This window comes from Homalodisca vitripennis, chromosome 5 (assembly GCF_021130785.1).
Source record: "Homalodisca vitripennis isolate AUS2020 chromosome 5, UT_GWSS_2.1, whole genome shotgun sequence".
In the NCBI taxonomy this organism is placed as follows: Eukaryota; Metazoa; Arthropoda; class Insecta; order Hemiptera; family Cicadellidae; genus Homalodisca; species Homalodisca vitripennis.
In genome coordinates, this window is record NC_060211.1 from 33,705,457 (window position 1) to 33,726,409 (window position 20,953).

At 32.8% G+C, this 20,953-nt stretch overlaps 1 protein-coding gene across 14 annotated transcripts in view; it reads left to right on the forward strand.

Moving 5' to 3' along the window:
- Positions 1-16,890, forward strand: part of LOC124361960 (zinc finger C2HC domain-containing protein 1A-like) — a 42,427-nt gene extending 25,537 nt beyond the window's left edge. For 2 of the 14 annotated variants that reach the window (XM_046816060.1, XM_046816062.1), the window contains exons 7-8: positions 9,822-10,676; positions 14,037-14,372. In XM_046816060.1, the coding sequence (XP_046672016.1) occupies positions 9,822-10,676; positions 14,037-14,268 (1,087 nt within the window). In that variant the 3' untranslated portion in view covers positions 14,269-14,372. The other 12 variants (XM_046816057.1, XM_046816059.1, XM_046816058.1 and 9 more) reach the window with 12 other exon arrangements.
- The last annotated feature ends 4,063 nt before the right edge of the window (positions 16,891-20,953 follow it).

Below are 20,953 nucleotides of genomic sequence, written 5' to 3' on the forward strand. Positions count from 1 at the left end.
TGGTTTAGAATTTAATATTCGGATAATGTTGAAATAATATAAAAATTGAATGCATTATATTTGGTAATTAATTCAAGTGAGTTTTGGACAGTTAAGTTATGAACACAATCTTTGTAATAATTTAGTCCAACTGAAAAATTCAGTACGCAACAATCCAGTTTGTATTTACTAGTAAGTAAGTCTGAAATACAGTATTGTTGTAAGTATTAAGTAAGTAGTGACTAACGAAAATAGTGGTGGTGTTCCCAGGGTGCCTCGCCTCCCCAGTCCCAAATCCGCTCCCAACCCTGAGACCAAGCCACAGTTAGAGGAGATGAGAGTCACCGGCTATGTGGCCCTGGGAACACCACCAGAGCTGGACTTTTGTCGGCTGATAAGTACTTACGAGATCGATATCCCACCCGATATTGTAGCTACCAGCACGCCTCATCTGTCCGACAGTGGTGACCTTCACTTGACCTTTGATATTACAGAAGTGTCTAACTGCCCTACGGACACTGAGCTATCAGAGTTGAACAAAACGTACACGAAACATGACCTAAGCAATCTTCTACAGTGTAGTACTGTAAAGCATCGTTCCAAGCAGCAAAGAGTAAACAAGAGGAAGTGTGCAAGCGTCAGTTTTGTTGAGAAGCCTCCAAATAACCGTCAGTGTAAAGGTGTGGCGGAAAAGACCGTAGTGGAATTTGGTCTTGAAATGTTAAATACGACCAGGGATGAACACGTTTTACACAAAATTAATAATTTATTCTGTCAAGATAGATTTAAATTACCTATGATTAGTGATATTCAAGAAGAAAAACTCAGTTTGTTAGGGAATTGTGAAGACCATTACTTTCAAGATATGAATAGAATTCATGAAAACAGTGATAAATCTGCTAACTCGCCATTTCCATTAATTAAAATATGTTGTACATTTCCTTTGCGGTTTTTAAAACTGGACAAATGCGATGCAGTAATAAGACAGTTCCTAGACAATGTAATAGGTAGGAATAGACAGATAAGAATGGTAAATCTTCAAGGTAACAATATGGATCAAAATACATACTTTGCTAAACCGGAAAATAGTAAATATTTGTTAGATAAAATTATGCTGAATGATTATTTAGACTCTGAATTGGAGGAGGTTCACATTTATTCTGACTTAAAGATAACAGGAGTTTGTAATATCTATTGTGATTTATTAGTTTGGAAAGTTGACAATACGTGTTCTAATTTCATATCAGCCGAATTTGATAATAAAAAATTACCTTTGGAAAGAACTGGAGATGAAAATGCTTGTTTTAATTTTGAACCAGTTTGTGAAACTGAAGTAACTTTCAAAGGTATAGAGACTGGCATTGCATCTGATTTTGATTTGGAAACAAATAACGACAGTACTTCTTTTGAAATAATTCAAACAGAAGATGATCTAACTGGTCCTTATCGAAAAGCAGAAACTGTCATTGCTTGTAATGATTTGGATACTCAACAACTTAATAATAATGGATTTACTTTAAACTCTCAAGTAGGTGAAACATTTGTAAATTGTTCGATAGATAACAATACCTCTTGTTTAAGCTTGGAAACACCAAAAGTTAACAATAATATATCTCTTTTAGAAGAACCAATATTTAACAACACTACTTTAAAATTGGAAAATGCAGATGAAGAAAGCTGTTTTAATTTGGACACAGAAAATGTTGAAAACTCCTGTTTCAAGTTCACAGGATTGTCAGTAAATGAAAGTGTAATGGACAGTATTAATCCCCGTGATAAAAACAATATAAATGATGCTTGTGACGAAACTATGGTTTGCAATTCTCAAATCATTCAAGATATATATTCATGGAAACCAACGCCTCCTAAAAAAATGAAATATGCATTAGCCCCACAGCTTAATACAGCAGAGAAAACAGTGTTATCTGACAATGAATCTGACGTTTATTGGGATTATTATGAAACAGGTTTGATGAATACAGATCATTTTCCATCATTGGATCATTCAATTTGTTACAGTTCTTGTGACAAAAAAAGTATTAGTAATGATGATTATTTTCAGTGCAAGTTGCAAGATGATCGTATTGGTGAAAAAGGAAATAATGATGATAATAGTTGGGGTTCAGAAGAAGAGAAACATGAAAGTGGTAGAGTTTTACTAGACTATGATGAGTGTTATGGTTGTTCTAACAGTGATATGACTTGGGATTCTCTCAACTCTCGAGCTGTAGATAACGATAGCTTATCAACTGATAGCTCTGATATAGGAGGGGACAATTATTTCAGTGTTGCTGATTTTGACAATGGTTTAGGCCACTGCCTCACAACTTGGGACCCAAACCTGTGGTCTCAGGAACAGGATCGTAAAGATGTCTCAAACTGTGTAGATTCAGTGTTGTTAAGACCTCCTACCACTAAAACACAACATACAACTGTGAGGTTGGTAGCTTTGGTTCTATTGGTTGATCTGTGGAGTATAGGGTTATCAATTGCTATTTTTAATATTCTCATTAATACTTTACCAAAAGGTCTTTTAAAACTCGAAAGTTTTATCTAAAAATATATGTAATAATTCAATATTATTCTGCTGCTATATAATATTAACTACAATTTTTTTGTAATAAAATAACAATTAGATTGATTTAATGCTAAAATTGGAAATATTTTATTATGAACATAAATATATTTATCTTAACGTACCTGAACTTACCAATACACTGTAGTACACAAGTTTAAAAAACGTTAGTTACTAATAATTAGTACGTTTTTTATTTTGAATTATTTTTTATGAAATAAATTAGGCCTGTCACGCATTAGTTATTCTAAACATCCAAAAAATAAGTTTACTTTTACTTGGTTTGTTTAAAAACATTTCCCTAACCCTTCAATATGTGATTTATTTAATGCTAATTGGATCAACCAGTGTCCTTTAGACAATAAATTAACCCTTTAAGTGCTGATTTTTAAAAACATTTCCCTAAGCCTTTGATATGGGATTTATTTAATGCCACCTCTACCAACCAGTGTCCTTTAGACAATAAATTAACCCTTTAAGTGCTGATTTTTAAAAACATTTCCCTAAGCCTTTGATATGGGATTTATTTAATGCCACCTCGACCAACCAGTGTCCTTTAGACAATAAATTAACCCTTTAAGTGCTAATTTTTAAACAGTGTTGTTACAAGCTACTGAATGGTTTATTTGCCATGCTCAGAGCTGCCCCACAGTCAGTGCAAAAGTAGCGTGTTTCTCACCCACCATCTTTATTATATACCTTATAAGGTATATCTTTAACGATATCTTCATTTACCAAATTGCCATCAGAGTCTCTTGTATCATCACGTCAGGTCATGGTTGATAAATTGAGTTCACATCCCGATCGTTAAGATTCTCAGAAAAGTTACATTGCTGAGAGCCTAATTCATAACAACGCATCCGAACACATCTAAAATTGATAAAATGTCCTCATCTTTATCACAACTAATTTCTGCTATGCCGCCTGAACCACGAACAAAATAGAGAATAAAACAAACGTGCAGTAGCAACTGCAAGTATGCAATTTAAAAACTAGAAAACAACAACGTTTTGTTTCTACCGTCCAGGTCAAACTTTACCAATGTGGTTCTGTGATAGTTTCTTAGTTGGCAATCCAAGTGTAGTAGCAATTAAACAACACAATTGTGGATTTGTTTTAGTTCAAATAAACACTACTAGAGGCCAATATGTATCATTTTACAGCTGTCAGGCATGGTTTAGTGAAGCAGCTGTTTAAAATGGCCGTGGCAGTTGTACACAAACGTGGGACCACTCGTGTTAACACGGATTTGGTAGTTAAGTGGTTAACATAATTCTATTACTAAATTGGTAAAAAATAACTACGCTACAAAAAATACTTAACAGCCTGGAACTTCTTAATCACAGCAACGTATTGGTTATAGTACATTCTTTATAATGTAAATTCCAACTCCAACTAGAAATTTCAGTTACGATCTTAACTTCAAAAACTTACTATTTACAAAAAATGTGGCAAATTGTATTGCTTAGTAACAGTAAGTACGGGGACAAATAATAAACAAACTGAGCCAAAGTCAATGACACTCAATTTTATTTTGATGGCAGAGCTGTAAAAGAATAACCATCTTATAAACAACATATATTCCATACAGTTCTAATTAATGTTGGCAGGTTTCAACACATGACGGAATGTCCGTGCAGCCGATGAAATCCAACAAAACATCTTGAAGATTTAATAGACTTTTTATTAGCTGTATACATGAAATAATACAAGCGTTTACCCCTGTTGTACAGTTTTATGGCAACTTCAGAGTAAAACACCATTTCATTTTAATAACATTCTCACACTAGTCTTGTATACAATAAACAATAAAATCTAAAAAATATTGGTAGTTTGACTCAGATCCTAAGTTCATTAGATCGCAGTCATATTAGGCCTATCCTTATGTATTCTTGCATCACTGTGTTGCTAGCACTGAAATTACATGTCAATAACTGCTTAATATTTCTACCTTCTTCTTCTCATGGCAAAAAACAAAGGCTATTAAAATATAATATTTATTTGCAACTGTAGTAATGTACAGTATTAATTAGTATTACAGAAATGAATAAAATAAACCCAGTAGATGATACCTCTCATTACACAGTTTGTTGGGAATGTATGCATTAGTTTAAATCAAGTATAACAGTTTTCAAAATAAAGAAATTATATACATATATTATATATATATATATATATATATATATACATATTATATATATAATATATGTATATATATATATATATATATACATATTATATATATATATAATATATGTATATATATTTATATATATATATATTATATATATATTTATATATAAATATATATATATACATATATTTTATATATATATATATATATATATATATATATATTTGTGTAATACACATTAAATATTTATCCTTTAAAGCTTTAAAAAATTAATAACCATCTCGTTTTGACATATGATCACGAGCTTATCAACGTAACTTCTAGAAAAATGCAGATTGTATTTATTTATTATAACGTGATGAAATCAGTTATTACAATTTTATATTTAATTTGTTTAACATGCATATGAATGTAAAAATGTTATTTATTTAACTTTTTATGTTTAATCTTTTATAAAAGTATTATTTTGTTTAAGTTCATCAAATAATTAAATACTTCAAAACATTATTTTGGCTTTTGGTTCTTGTGTAATTTCTAAGTAAATTAAAACTAAATACAAATATTTTATGTGGTTGGTTTTTTAACAGTTTCATGTTTTCCACAATAATGTCCAACAAAATAAGTCAGAAATATTGTGTTAAATGGATTTTATTCCAATGAATTGTTTTGTTTTTTTTTTACCTATTGTACATTTTTCTCCAAGTCTGCTATCCAGTGATTTTTTTTATGTTTCTAACATGACAATAAACAAGAAAAAATTATTGAACTGTTTTTCCTTACTGTCTTTAATCTCATGCTTAGATTATTTACCTGAAGATAATAGTAAGTTTCAAATTATATTATTCCAAATTGTTTAGTAAGATACCATAATTTTATATCCTTAAGAATGATTAAATGATCCAGTCATTTAATATGTGAGAATCCATAACACTCAATAGTAATTGATTACTTTATTTTATTTATTAATTTATTAATATATTATGGTTTACATAATATATTAACAAATCTCATATATGTTGTTTTTAATTTGGTAGCAGACATTTAGATGGGATGGGACATTGAAACAATTTAAGATATTGTATGTTGTGTTTTACTGGTAGTAGGGAATAAAGTCAGAATTCTTATAGGTCTTATGAGTGTGAAGAAACAAGAGTTTTTAAAGTAAATAATTTCTCAACAAATGTGAAATCTGCCTGTTGTGAAGAGAGTTTCAAATCAACATTCATCAGGAAGTCGTGTTATAACTCTCAAAGTAGTACTAATATTTTGAGATTAGTTGGAATGCAGACGGAGGACACCGAGGAGGAAATGGAAAACATGTCTAGTTCATGTTCTGTGTCATTTACGAAAAAGAACAACCCTTCAAAACTTCCACGAATATACAAGAAGACAATCAACTTGGAGAAAAAGCCCTCCAGTATAAATTTGATACAGAATAAAACTACTGCCAAAAGCGGCAATTTGAAGGACTCAAATAATTTTAGAGAAAGCCACATTAAACCTACAGCAAAGTGTCGGAATGCTGGGTCTAAACTTCCTGTGTTGAATTCGAAGACTTTAGAAACTGGGAAGTTGGGCACTTCTCACTGGTCTGAGAAGTATATTTCGTCCAAACAAAAACCAAAAAAAGAAGGTAGTGGAAAAGTAAACATTAAGAATCCGAACGTACAATTGCGCAAGTCGATAAGACATCTGAAACTTCCACCAATCCATTCTGTCCCAACGTCAGTGACATGTTCAGATTCAAGTGGTTCGGATCATTATCATGATAACGATAACATGACTCAGTTGGGAACATCACAAGATGACCCTTCCAAATCGCACTGTCACACAGCACCTAATGAGACGACCCCAAGAAAAGTGTGCAGATCACTCTCCGACAGTGTGACTCTTAACACGTGCCGAGCAAAGGAGCTCTCACGTCAGTTGGAAGTGGATGATGTCCACCCAACAGATACCACCCCCTATCGGGCTGAGAACTATATTAAACCCATTGATCCATGGAGGGTCCACACTCACTCTGGAAGGGCAAGAACTCAAAGGTATTTGGTTTTAATCTGTAACAATATGTAAGCTTATTTAATTACTCGTACGAGGAAGGCCATTCAATTGAATTTGGAAATAAAGTAAAGAATTATTAAGGCTATCTATCACATGGAACTTTACTTTATAATTGTTGTATATTATATAAGTATGTTTGTTATAAGTTGTTTTTCTGTCTATTTTAATGTAATGACAAATTTGATATAATGTTTATGTAATCTTTTTTAGCAATTCACTTTCAGTTTTTAATCAAGTTTTCATCATCACTGAGAGCATTTTTGTAAACAAATTATTTATTTAGTTATACAGTTGTTTGAATATTTTTGTCCTCTGAAGGATGGAAATTCATAACGATCTACACCAAAATAAGGTTCGTCATTTCTCTAATTACCAAATTATTCACCCATAGCGAAAAGTTCTAAAGAGAATACAGAAAACTTTATTCACAAACATCAAGTTTAGAGCAGGTGTCGCGTGATGATCATAATGTGTTAACTTATGTGTTGGAGATATATGCTGGTTTGGAGTGTTTCCAGTGTTCTATTTTATTCTCTTAAGTCCATGTTATTTGTTTTTGCCAAGTCTTGTCTGAGAAATAATTTATTATATTTTCTGTTTTATGTAATAAGGTATTTTCTGGAGGAAGTCATATGTAAATTTTCATTCCTTTAAGCTTGTTGAGTTTATTAGTGTACTCTTCACAGGATTGTGTGTCCTTTTGAATAAAATTGGTACAGAAGTTTCAAGACTGTCACATAATTATTACTTAAATAAAATGCACCATCCACTGATTCCCATGTTGGATGTGATAAAGTCAATTTTCGCACCTCCTTCAACAATAGTCTCTTGTCTTCAATGCCAGTGGCGGGGATATTTATCAGCACAGATTATAAAACTGAAGGTTATTTCTTGCATTTTACAGAATGAGGTTTCCACGTGCAGTCAAAAAAGTTGTTACTCAGATATCTAAGAAACTTTCTCAGTAAGTTTGTCATCTAAAAAGCCAAGCACAACGTAGAAATCATCTGCACATTAAATATCATTGTTATTTAGCACTATTTCTGGATTTTTGCAATTATTTTACTATCACTAATTTTATGTTTTCATCATAATTTTGTCAGTAATAATTTTCAAAAATCTAATAAAGGGAGAAACACAGAGAAATAATACAGTCACACATAAATACTGATATTTCGCCTTTAACCCTCCAAGTGCTATTTATAACATTTTAAAGAGCTTGCCAATTTTTAAGCGCATGTCATGGATTTTTTAAAAGTTACGTTTTAAGTACAAAATTCATTTCAAATATCAAGTATTGTTGTAATTTTTTTTAGAAAAACGTCCTTATAAGGTAAAGAAAAACCAAGTACTTACAATTTTCATTTAGAAAGATGGTCTTGTTGACTGGTAGAGTAAAATATTGTTAAATCGATATAATACTTATTTTATATACTAATAAAAGTTGCAAAATATACCAATTATTTCATAATTTATTTTGAATAAGGTAATTGTTGCAAGAAAGCTTTTTGAACAAAAAATAAAATTGACCATCAGGTGACGCACACGCCACACTTGTATTTCTCATACTTCTCACAATTTTCTGAATTATTACTTTCATACTACGTATGTATAGGAATCTTTCCTATGTTTTCCTTTATAAAAAATGCAAATATTCAGTAAACCCTTTGTTTGTAACATAACAAAACTACAAAATATCACAGTGTGCCGTGGTTCAAGTACATCGCACATTGCAACTATAGCACTTTGAGGGTTAATAATGAATGATTTCCTTACAAAACTAGATTACAAATTTAGCATTTGATACAGCCCAAATTCGGGACAATCACACAAATAATTTAGTACTGATTTTTGCAATAGTTGGCATCAATGTCAGACTTGCTTATGTTATCACTATCACCTAAGCTTTCTAGTTCACTCTGCATTTAAACGTTGCTGAAACAACATAAAAATCTTGAGACATTCCTTAGTTTTCCAGTCTGTATTGAGGAAACATCTCATCTGCATGAGTTCATGAACACATTTGGTACACAAAACCAAACATGCAATAGAGTTCAACAAAACAAAAGTATTTGCAAAAATCCATACTACTAAATTAATAATAGGAAGTATAAAAATAACAAAGAGAAAATATTTTGAAAAAGGCAGCAGAAGTCATATTGACCACTGATTAGTGGGTTTGAGTTTCAGTCAATCACGATACAGCTCCAATCCCGTTCATTCATCTTTATAAGCAGATAGCATTACTGGCTCTGCCAGTTTTGTTTTAATGTCTGTTGACTGCTGGTATACCCTAGCTAAGATCTTGAGGCTGATATATCTCAAGGTTTTAATAGTATTCACAGTGATTCATAAACCTTTTAGAAGATAGTGAGTCTAAATAGCTAAGCTTGCTTCTGTTATGGCACTGCTAGTGAATCATGAAATTAAGTATGTGGCATAGTAAGACATGTAGCCTCACTATCCGTAAAATATCTTTAGAACGAACTGACATGTCCACATGATATTTTGCATGAAATTTCATTTCTATATAGACAAGAGTGAGTTCTATGATAGTGCATGTCCAACTATAGAATTTGGTAGAGTGCCACTAAAGCCTATTAGTCAATAGGCTGACACAATATTAGATGTTGTTTTTTTTAGTGTAGACTGAAAAACTTAGGAATATCTTGAGATTTTAATTTTGATTTATCGCCCACATACATTTTGCTATTATTAAATCAATAATATAATATTTTTTATTACCAAAATATTAAGTATTTTTTTCTTCTGCCATCAGTAAATTTGGAAGTTTTAACAATGTACTGATGTGATAAGAAATCTCTTTCATGAAAAAAATGTATTGTGCAGGATATTTATGACATCTTTTTTCATTGTATTTTTCTCTTGTGGGATTGAAATTGTTCTTATATCATTGTTGCTGAAAATAATCGTATTTATTTTTTACTGTCAATTATATTAAATTAAGAGGATGTATGCAATATTCAATCTGTAAGAGATTTAGATGGCTTGTAGTGTCTATTGTGCATGGTTGTCTTATTTATAACCGTTAAGGTTTGTTTGATGATTTAGTGAGCCAGAAAGTTATGACCCGTACAAGTCTGCTGAGCGTCAAATGTTGGAGCTGCTGGAACCGGAGAAGAATGCTCCAAAACTGGCTCCGATATCTCCTGTACCAAAATCACCAGCTATCCTCTCCTCCCCCACATCAGCCTTTACAAAGTTCTCACCTATCCAGTCCCCTAGCCCTCTCTTTATATCGGAGGATGACAACAGCAACCTCACTTCCAAGTCATCTAAATCCAGTGAGAATTCGGACTCTCCCTTGACAGTGACCTCACCGTACGATAATTTTGTGTCTTCTAAAGACTCCAACCAGAATCCCATCAGCCTGAGTACCCTTAGTCTGTGCTCCACCATCAGTATTGAGTCCGTGGACAGTATCAAGAATGGCAATAGAATGGGTCTGAGCAGTAGTGCCAGAGTTCCAGAGAAGAAGACACCGGTCCCTCTCAGAAGGACTGCCTCTGCGTTTGAATCCCGTAGGACTAGGGATCCCCTTAAGGGTAAATTGAAAATGGAAGATATGCTGTACGGGACAACCAATAACGAAAAGGAAAGGTATTTCGGTTCACCGATTATCACAGGTGAACTGGAAAAAGGAAACGATAATCATAGCTCATCTGGATCACTGTATAAAACAGTTTCTGATGCAGAAACTTTAAACGCGGAGCAGGAACTCTTAAAATCGATGTCCGAGTTTGAAAAGTTGTTGTCATCTTCCTCATCTTCTCCCTCTCCTTCCTCTCCACCTTTAAAACTGTTTCCTTCCTTGGTTTCCAGTTTCCCTCTGGATGACATGGACAAGCTGGAGTCAGATCTACACATAAGCAGCCATGTTGGTGGTCCAGACTCTGCATACAGCAGGTAACTAAAAGCTCCATTATTTTCTGATTTTTAATATTTTTCAGTGTCAATTTTTAGTCTAATGTTAAAACTTCTGATACCTACAAATCTTTTGAATATTATCTTTATGAAGGAAATATTAAAAATATAGCAGAATATAAAATTCATTTAATTTTATTGTATTATATAATTATTTTCATGGATCAATCTGAGCTAATTATTTTTAATACCAGATTAAGTAAACATCTTTCGTGTTTATTTTAACGTTTTTGGATTAAATAGCTGTCTTGATAAGATTGTTTCATTTTTGCTTATAAGGATAACTATTATACAGTACAACCCCGATAAGTTGGCCCCCGTTAATCCGGAAGTCCGGCTAACCCGGACCGATTTTCAATTAAAAAATGAAAAATCAGACAAACATTTCAATAATAAAAACGTAATATTTTTGAGTGGTATAGTATCCATGAATCGATGTTGCATCAGTATTTGATGGGACTGTACGACAGTGAGTGTGTGACTCATGGCACACGGCGGCCGAGTGGCGGTCATTGTCCCGGATTCTCGGAAACAATAACAGACGCGTATTTCCCCAAATCCTCTCTGAAGTAGATGAAAATTACATTAATCTGTGGTTAGGGGCAGACAATAACGGAGGCTATGAGCCACTTACTGACGAGGAAGTGATCGCGTCGTTTTTACCTGATGCTAATGAATCAGACGCTGAGGAGGCAGACGGGGACATTGAAGATCCAGTGATGAGTCATGGAGATGCAGTGACCAAACTAAACGAACTAATGGTTTATTTCGAGCGGCAGCGGCAGGCAGAAACATCGCCGGCTGAATTGCTCATGTTGAAGAGACTGCGGGATCGCACAGCACGCAAGCGGCAGACGACATTGGCACAACCAAAGCTGACTGAGTTTTTTACCAGGAAATGAACAGTTATAAATGTACTGTAAGGATTAATAATAATTAAATGTGCATATGTTTGATGTTTTTACAATTATAATGGAGTTTATCTGTAAGTATACCGTATTTTATTAATTTTTACCTAATTCTTCAGCTAACCCGGATTTTCGTTAACCCGGATCGGCTGCGGTCCCGATTAATCCGACTTATCGAGGTTCCACTGTATAAATATAGTAAATTGTCATGATATTCAAATTGCAAAAGTAAATTTATAGTGAACATTAGATTGAAGTTTAAGTAAGTATAATTGCCGAACATTTGCTCTTTGACTGCCCTTCAATAGTAAGGGAGCGGTATGCCATCTTTCGTATTTTAGACAGGGGTGGTGAATTTCCCCAGGAGGACCTGATAGGTTGTTTTCGGCGGTTTGTGGAACTGCTGAAATCATAAATTGACAGGCCTCATTGACAGAAAGTTCCCAAAAAAATCTCCAAGTAAAATACTTCCCTTTACTTAACTCCACTGCTGATGAGCATGCTAGCTGGTGACCTTGAATGTTGACCACGAAATCGTTAACATCAGAGCTGCCTAAAACAACCCCAAATTTATGAGCTTTAAGCCGAGACATTACTTAATAAAATAAAAACTGCTTCATGAGAAGAGTGAAGTATATGCAACTTTGTAACTGGCTTTATTAATGAAAAACAAAAAGGTAAGAGCTCAATTACTTTTATTATTTACTGTATACTTAATAATATTAAATAATGCAAAATTAATACTTACGGACATAGCTATTGGGAATTTGGATTTAGGTATGTCCCACGCATGGTCAGACAAAAAGGCGCACTGATTATGATTCTTACTCGTCACAACATGCATTCGGTTGCTTTACATCCCTCACTAATCAATACATGTACACATTTCCCAATATTCGTAACACTTTCATTAATTAATTGTAATGTACACAACAAACTAAAAAAGACAATAAGAGTATTTACATAAGTCCCGATTACAGTGATTCCAATGGCATAGATGGATCTGTATACTGTTTTAAGAATTAACCATTATATTGTTGAAAACATTTATCTTATTATATTGTTGAAAACATTTATCTTATTATATTGTTGAAAACATTTATCTGTGTCTACAATGCTACTTTGTGTCTTTCATATAAAAAAAAAAAACAAGTATAAATTGATTTAAAAATGCTTTACTGGATTAATACATAAAGTTTTGTTAATCAGCAATGATTTAAAAAAAAGTCGTTTTATATGACTATGTAAATTTATTTACATAGTTTACCCTTTTAATAGAGATTTCCAAATAAAAATTCTAGGTTATAACATTAAGTTTATAACAGTTAATTTTGTCTCAAAAAATTATTAATTAGGTAATTTTGGAAATTAACTAATCATGTTTTTGATTTCGTTTAAAGCAACTATAGGGAGAAGTATGCTAAGCAACGCAACATACACTCCACCAGATGTCACTAAAGTTTTCCCTCACCTGAACTTTTGATCAAAAGTAAAATTTGAACTCCAAAGTTACGCTGTACTGGATGAAGTCAACTTAGAGACCTCCAGTTTTCATCATTATTCTTCTATTATCAAAACCTTTATTAAGCTTTCAAAAACACCAATAAACAATGTTAATAGTTCTTAATTTCAATACAGATGTGTTGAATAAGTTTAAAGTATTATCAGAAGTTAGGTGTTTATTTGAGTTGTATGGTTTCATTTTGAAGTTATGGAACTCTACCAGAATTACTGATAAAAGGCAGCCCTGTATTGCTAATATAGCAGCAAATAAGGTTTATGGAACAGCTAATAGTGACAACGTAGGTTCTGGTCTTTCTGACCTCAATGGTCCGCTTTAGCACAGTCTTCTTCTATATGACTAAAAGATTGAGAAAAAAAGGATTAGCAGAGGAAATATGTTTTCAAAACACATACACAACATTAGTAGTGCCCTTGAATATTCTTTACAGTAATTAAGTAACTAATTAAATCTGAAAGAAACATTTATTTTAGCACAGTCAGCAAGAACATACTGTTCTGTGTTTAACTGATTTTAGCATCTTTATTCTATTTACTATATTAATAAGACATACATTTATTTTCTTGTAATGAGAAAGCAGTTTAATTTAGCTCATCATTGTATGTATTCTTGTCTGTTTAAAAAATTTTCAAATTTGATTTCTCACTTTATTTCTGGTATATTTTTTAGACCAGATCAATAAATCTGTTTCCATTAATTCCTTATTTTAACAAGAATGTTATAGCCTATTATAGAATAGTAATCTTTTAATAGAAAATTCTCAATAGATTGTGTTGTTATCACTGGTAAGTGTTGTTGCAAGCCTTAACCGCAAGTCCCCGGTGGGTGGCGAGCAGGAGAGAGACTCCTCAATGTCCGAGGCAGTTCCTAGGTTCTGAGATTATGTTATCAATGATTTCTGTGATGTTGCAGCCTTAACCGCAAGTCCCCGGTGGATGGCAAGCAGGAGAGACACTCCTCAATGTCCGAGGCGGTCGCTAGGTTCTCATATTGTGTTGTTATCAATGATTCCTGTGATGTTGCAGCCTTAACCGCAAGTCCCCGGTGGATGGCAAGCAGGAGAGAGACTTCTCAATGTCCGAGGCGGTCGCTAGGTTCTCATATTGTGTTGTTATCAATGATTCCTGTGATGTTGCAGCCTTAACCGCAAGTCCCCGGTGGATGGCAAGCAGGAGAGACACTTCTCAATGTCCGAGGCGGTCGCTAGGTTCTCATATTGTGTTGTTATCAATGATTCCTGTGATGTTGCAGCCTTAACCGCAAGTCCCCGGTGGGATGGCAAGCAGGAGAGACACTTCTCAATGTCCGAGGCGGTCGCTAGGTTCTCATATTGTGTTGTTATCAATGATTCCTGTGATGTTGCAGCCTTAACCGCAAGTCCCCAGTGGATGGCAAGCAGGAGAGACACTTCTCAATGTCCGAGGCGGTCGCTAGGTTCTCATATTGTGTTGTTATCAATGATTCCTGTGATGTTGCAGCCTTAACCGCAAGTCCCCGGTGGATGGCAAGCAGGAGAGACACTTCTCAATGTCCGAGGCGGTCGCTAGGTTCTCATATTGTGTTGTTATCAATGATTCCTGTGATGTTGCAGCCTTAACCGCAAGTCCCCGGTGGATGGCAAGCAGGAGAGACACTTCTCAATGTCCGAGGCGGTCGCTAGGTTCTCATATTGTGTTGTTATCAATGATTCCTGTGATGTTGCAGCCTTAACCGCAAGTCCCCAGTGGATGGCAAGCAGGAGAGACACTTCTCAATGTCCGAGGCGGTCGCTAGGTTCTCATATTGTGTTGTTATCAATGATTCCTGTGATGTTGCAGCCTTAACCGCAAGTCCCCGGTGGATGGCAAGCAGGAGAGACACTTCTCAATGTCCGAGGCGGTCGCTAGGTTCTCATATTGTGTTGTTATCAATGATTCCTGTGATGTTGCAGCCTTAACCGCAAGTCCCCGGTGGATGGCAAGCAGGAGAGACACTTCTCAATGTCCGAGGCGGTCGCTAGGTTCTCATATTGTGTTGTTATCAATGATTCCTGTGATGTTGCAGCCTTAACCGCAAGTCCCCGGTGGATGGCAAGCAGGAGAGACACTCCTCAATGTCCGAGGCGGTTCCTAGGTTCTGAGATTGTGTTGTTATCAATGATTTCTGTGATGTTGCAGCCTTAACCGCAAGTCCCCGGTAGGATGGCAAGCAGGAGAGAGACTTCTCAATGTCCGAGGCGGTCGCTAGGTTCTCATATTGTGTTGTTATCAATGATTCCTGTGATGTTGCAGCCTTAACCGCAAGTCCCCGGTGGATGGCAAGCAGGAGAGACACTTCTCAATGTCCGAGGCGGTCGCTAGGTTCTCATATTGTGTTGTTATCAATGATTTCCTGTGATGTTGCAGCCTTAACCGCAAGTCCCCGGTGGGTGGATGGCAAGCAGGAGAGACACTTCTCAATGTCCGAGGCGGTCGCTAGGTTCTCATATTGTGTTGTTATCAATGATTTCTGTGATGTTGCAGCCTTAACCGCAAGTCCCCGGTAGGTGGCGAGCAGGAGAGAGACTCCTCGATGTCTGAGGCGGTCGCTAGGTTCTGCCACGAGTGTGGTGCCAAATATCCCGTCATAGCAGCCAAGTTCTGCTGTCAGTGTGGCGTCCGTAGGTTAATTATTTAACCAATCATTCCAGACTACCTTCTTTTTTTTAAATAATTTTACATGTTTATTTCCTATTAAAAGAAGTGTATTATTTCCATTTTTATTATTCCATATTTTTATTGTCGCTGTAAAGAATTTGTCTTGTGGTAATTCTCTCCGAAAATGGAGGGTGTTTTGTTTTAAACGTTGCAATGAACTTAACCGTTACACCATGTAGATTTTGTTTTTTCATAGGAATTGCCGATTAGCATTTTAAAGTGCCTTTGTTACCTTTTTATATGATTTTGTCTTCAAATGTTAAAACATGCAGTAAGATATAATAAGTTAACTTTCTTACATTTTTATTCGTAGAAACAATGTCATTTCTGGGATGGGTCCATTTTTGTAAATGTATATTATAAATCTTTTGATGATGCGTATTTTTAGTTTGTATTTTACACAAATTAAACTAACTTTTTTAATTTATATAAAACTGGGATGTTTTCTTTTTAACTAGATCTTTTACCATTGAGTGAGTAAATAATTGAAGCTTTGAATATTTCTATATCTTATCTTATCATTACTTCATATCAGTTGTTATGTCTGTCAAGGGATTACTTTGGAAATATCAAACAAAACTGATGTGTTAATCAAGTTTTTTTTTTATTTTTTAGTATGGCCAGCAGACAATGTTTATATAGAGTGGAAAATATTAACTTTGAACTTATGTGCAATGATATTTTATAGATAGGTGCTAATAGTTTTTTTTTATATTAACTGTCTTAAATTAATAAAATAGTATATAGATTAATAGTTTATAATAATGTATTAGAATATTCATTCCTTTATACTATTTGCAGTTTTTTTTATCATTTACTTTATCTTATTGAAATGAGCATTTACTGTTTCCAAAATAGAATGTGCTTTTCAAAATATAATCCATCTGTGCATAATTAAATTAATCCATTATATTACTATAAACTTTATCTCGCTAAGAAGTTTGTAAAAATATTAAAATTTACATTCTCTATAGTGTTGTAGTAATATTCACTACAAAGTTATATGTAATATTATAACTAAGTGAAAGTAATTATTGTAGTTACTGACCTGATTCGATCATTATTAAATAGTTGGCATGAGGCATAAAAAACCAAACCGACTTTTGATATATAATGTATTGCATAATTGTATTTCTTGTACGTTATTATTATTTAGCCATGATGTTTAGTAATATTACTCAAAAAATTTCCTTAATTTTTCTTGCCCTATAAAACAGTTCCAATCCGCTATTGCGGACCACACCTAATGTTTTAACATTCAGATCTCTGTCGCACATTCCGTTATTATAAGATAAAGACAAACTTTGGTTTTAGTTAAATATAAAACCGGGTTCTCTGCACGAATAAAAGTCAATGTAATCGTAACAAACCCCAAAGAAAATCTTCAAATCAGAGATAACCATAGTTTACTATAGACCAGTTTAAACTTAGTTTTGTTTATGTCATGTAATATATAAAAGCAAGTATTTTCTTAATTTATACATTCAATACTTCTAGTCTATGACATGCAAACAACAGCCCAAGTTTAAGCCACTTAGATTGAAAATAAGAGATGCTAAGCATAATAATATCATCATTATAATCACGTTCGGCAAAGTGAATAAAAAGTAGTATTTTCTATTACAGTATTACTTGTTTTTTTCCAAGTAATCACTGGATTTTTTGTGAACAAAAAACATTATTGATAAATAACGAAGTCTGGTTGTTTTTAGCATTTGTTTAGAGCTTATAGTTTTTACTTGAAAATTTGTCAAATATAAAGTAAAATGTGTTGAGATTAGGAAGTAACAAATTAATGGTATAAGTCAGATAAGTGCATCCAAATTTTTGTTTAGTTTAGTTATGGCGCTGTTTATTTTAATTAGGAATTGTAAAATGTATTATTAAAGAGGTGGGATTGGGCGAATAAGCACACGTAACTTAAAAGTACAGAATAATAAGAGTACAGAGTATTTAGTTTACTAGTTTTTTCCTGGTGGGAAAATCATTATTTGTTATTTTTTTCACCTTTGAGAACAATTTTTTTTATTTATAATAATTATTAAATATTGTCTGAAATATCTGATTTGTAAAATTTAAAATAGTTCAGCTTAGAAATTACTATTCCTTATAATTACTAAAAGTGTTTTCAGATATACTTCAAATGCTTTAATGGCTGCAGTATAATAAGCTGCCACCAGGTCAATAAAATCATCGATACTTATGATTATCTATAACTACTGAAATCAACTTGTCGAACCAAATTATGTTACAGTTATTTCAAATTACAATATAGTAAAATATTGCTATTATATTTTTCAAGTAATAACTATAACGTTATGTAAGATAACACATTTCGTTTAACCCATTTAGTCCCAATGTCCAAAAAATCAGATATCAGTTGTTTAGGCACAACTGCTAGTGTCCAATTGTTTGCTCGCTTTAAAAAATATAAATTTTGAAATGAACATATTAGTAGTCCCATGGTATCATAATAGAAACAATCTGTTTTTATAACTAATTCATAGTGTGAGATAAACTAGATATCCGGCTTGGATATCTAAGGTAAGTCATTTTGCTGATATTCCACAACATTGCCGATAATAGATCTAAAATAGGTAATATTGAGGATATGTAGAGGCCGTGGTTTATTTTTCTTTTATTTCCGATCAACTTTTAATACATTCTAATATTTGGAAGACTTACTAAAACACTTTAATATTTTGAAAGTCTCATTCCTTACTTTATTGTTTTTATATTCTTTTAAATGTTATATTCTAGTCTTGTGGGCGGTTTTATTCAGTTCATGAACATTAAAGCCTACTGATATATTAAAATATTTTTTAACATTGACACTCTAGGTTTTTTAACCTACATCAAAACAATTAGTTCTTTATTTGACAAAATGAAACATTTTTCCAGGTCAGTGATTATTTTTTATCTTCACCATAATTAAGTTATTACTTTGAAATAAGTAATGTAATTACATTTTTCTCTTGTGTATCTGTGTCATAAGTTAAGTAAAAAAAAATAATAGAAGAAGTAACAATAAATATTTAGAAAATTTAACACGTTTTATTAAAATAAACTACACTTTAAGTAAATAAAACTATGTAAGAATAATTCTTTTTTAGAAATAGTAATTTATTTCAAAAAATAATACAGTATAAATGCAGAATAGTTTGTTTTACTCTGAAAGGTTTAAGTTTACATTTTTTTTTTTTAGGGAGAGGCAGGAAAATGCCTCTAATTATAAAAACTGCTATAATTTTAAAAGAATTTTCTATCCAAATTTTGAGTATAATGTAGATTTATGTGTACTGTAAAATGTCCAGTGTTGTTTTATGTGTACTACTAGCATTTGTGTTAAAACACCCGCAAAACTGTAAAACGTAAGAATCCTCTTTGATTCTCAATAATGATTTCATACGCAAGGTCTGCAGAGCTGTACAAATTTATCTGGTATGTTCCATTATTAGGGTCCATCTAAATATATACAATTATGTATAGCGATTTAGTTTATTTTTGTATTTTTTATTTTACCAGTACAGTAGAGTCCCGTTAATCCGACCTAATTGGGACCGAGCCCTATTCGGATTATGTGATTGTTCGGATTAGCCAGAATTACAGAAAAATACGGTTTTAAAACTTGAGAATGGGTCTATTTTGTTATAGAATTATCAACATTGTTTATTAAAACATGTTTTCTGACTGTTGCATTGTATTTCTTGACAAATAAACGTGTTTGCGAATACTAAGCACCTTTACCGTATTTAGTGTGAGAGTTCTATTGTTAAGCAATGTGAGTCATCCAATAAACTCTCTTCAATGCGACAGAAGACAATAACTGAACTTATGTCTTTTAACAATTAATATTGTACTCAATAATAATATCAGTAGCCTACTGTACGTCCATTTTTTTTTTTTATTTCACTTCTTAATACAGTAATTTAACTCATACTTAACCTATAAGTTTCAATTTGGTATGTACTGTATTTAACTTCATTATTTATGTACTGTACCGTACACAATTTGTCTTAATAAAATACTGTATGTCTATTTAATTAAAGTTTTCTTTGTTTATGTACGAAAATGATGCACCCATTTTCATTTTTTAAGTAATTAGTTTCTATAACTGTTCATTATCGTTATAAATAATTCCTCCTGGACCTGTTCGGATTAACCGACGTTCGGATTACACGTGTTCGGATTAGCGGGACTCCACTGTACAATTAAAATTGTGTGCATACAAGAATATTGAAGCTCAAAATAATATATTATATATTTTGTGGTATTATAGTACAGTTTTTAGTCTCTTACCACATTTTATTTATTTATTCTCGGTTTCAATACTTTTCACATATTAAAAAAGTAAAAAAATACAACCATAAAACTATTTCACTAAAAAAGTAAAAAAAAATACAACCATAAAACTATTTCACTAAGCTGAAAAACTCACTCACTCTTGATATAAAATGGACACAAACTATTAATACAAATGAATTTATAGATAATAAGATTATTTTCTTGTTTAAGTACAATGTTACTTACTTAATTTTTACTTAGTTGGTGGTTATTTAAAAATATAATTACTATGGCATACCAAAGTTTTTTTCAATAAAAATTAACATTACTAGTCAAGTACAGTATTATGTACCAACAAAATGTTATTCTAACAAAATTGTGCCAGTAGAACAAATTCCTTTAACAATTTGGTAGAGTATAATATTTTATTGTCTGGGGTGTCATGTAGTTTATCACAGGTCATATTAAAGGTATTCGTGTGAATCTTATAATTCACAATGTTTTTTTACTCCAATGGATGCATATACTCGGTTCGAGCACGTAGTTGGGTATATTTTCCAACCCAATGCCTCATTTTTTTGTTAAAGTTCGTTATTAACAACATAAGGTTTGAAAGGATAACAGGATTTCAGACATTTGCCATCGTTCTATAACAATGGCAAACGATCGTGGCAGAACGATCTCTTATATAAAAGGTATAACACAATATTTTGAGGATTTGAATCTATCCTCTTCGTTAGGTGGGGGAGGTATTAATACAAAAATAAAGAACAGAAAGAAGTAAAGAAGGGAAAGAAAAGGGTTTAAACGTACCCTCTTCAATCCTCGAAACGTTGTGTTATACCTTTTATAACCTATAACAATAGCTAA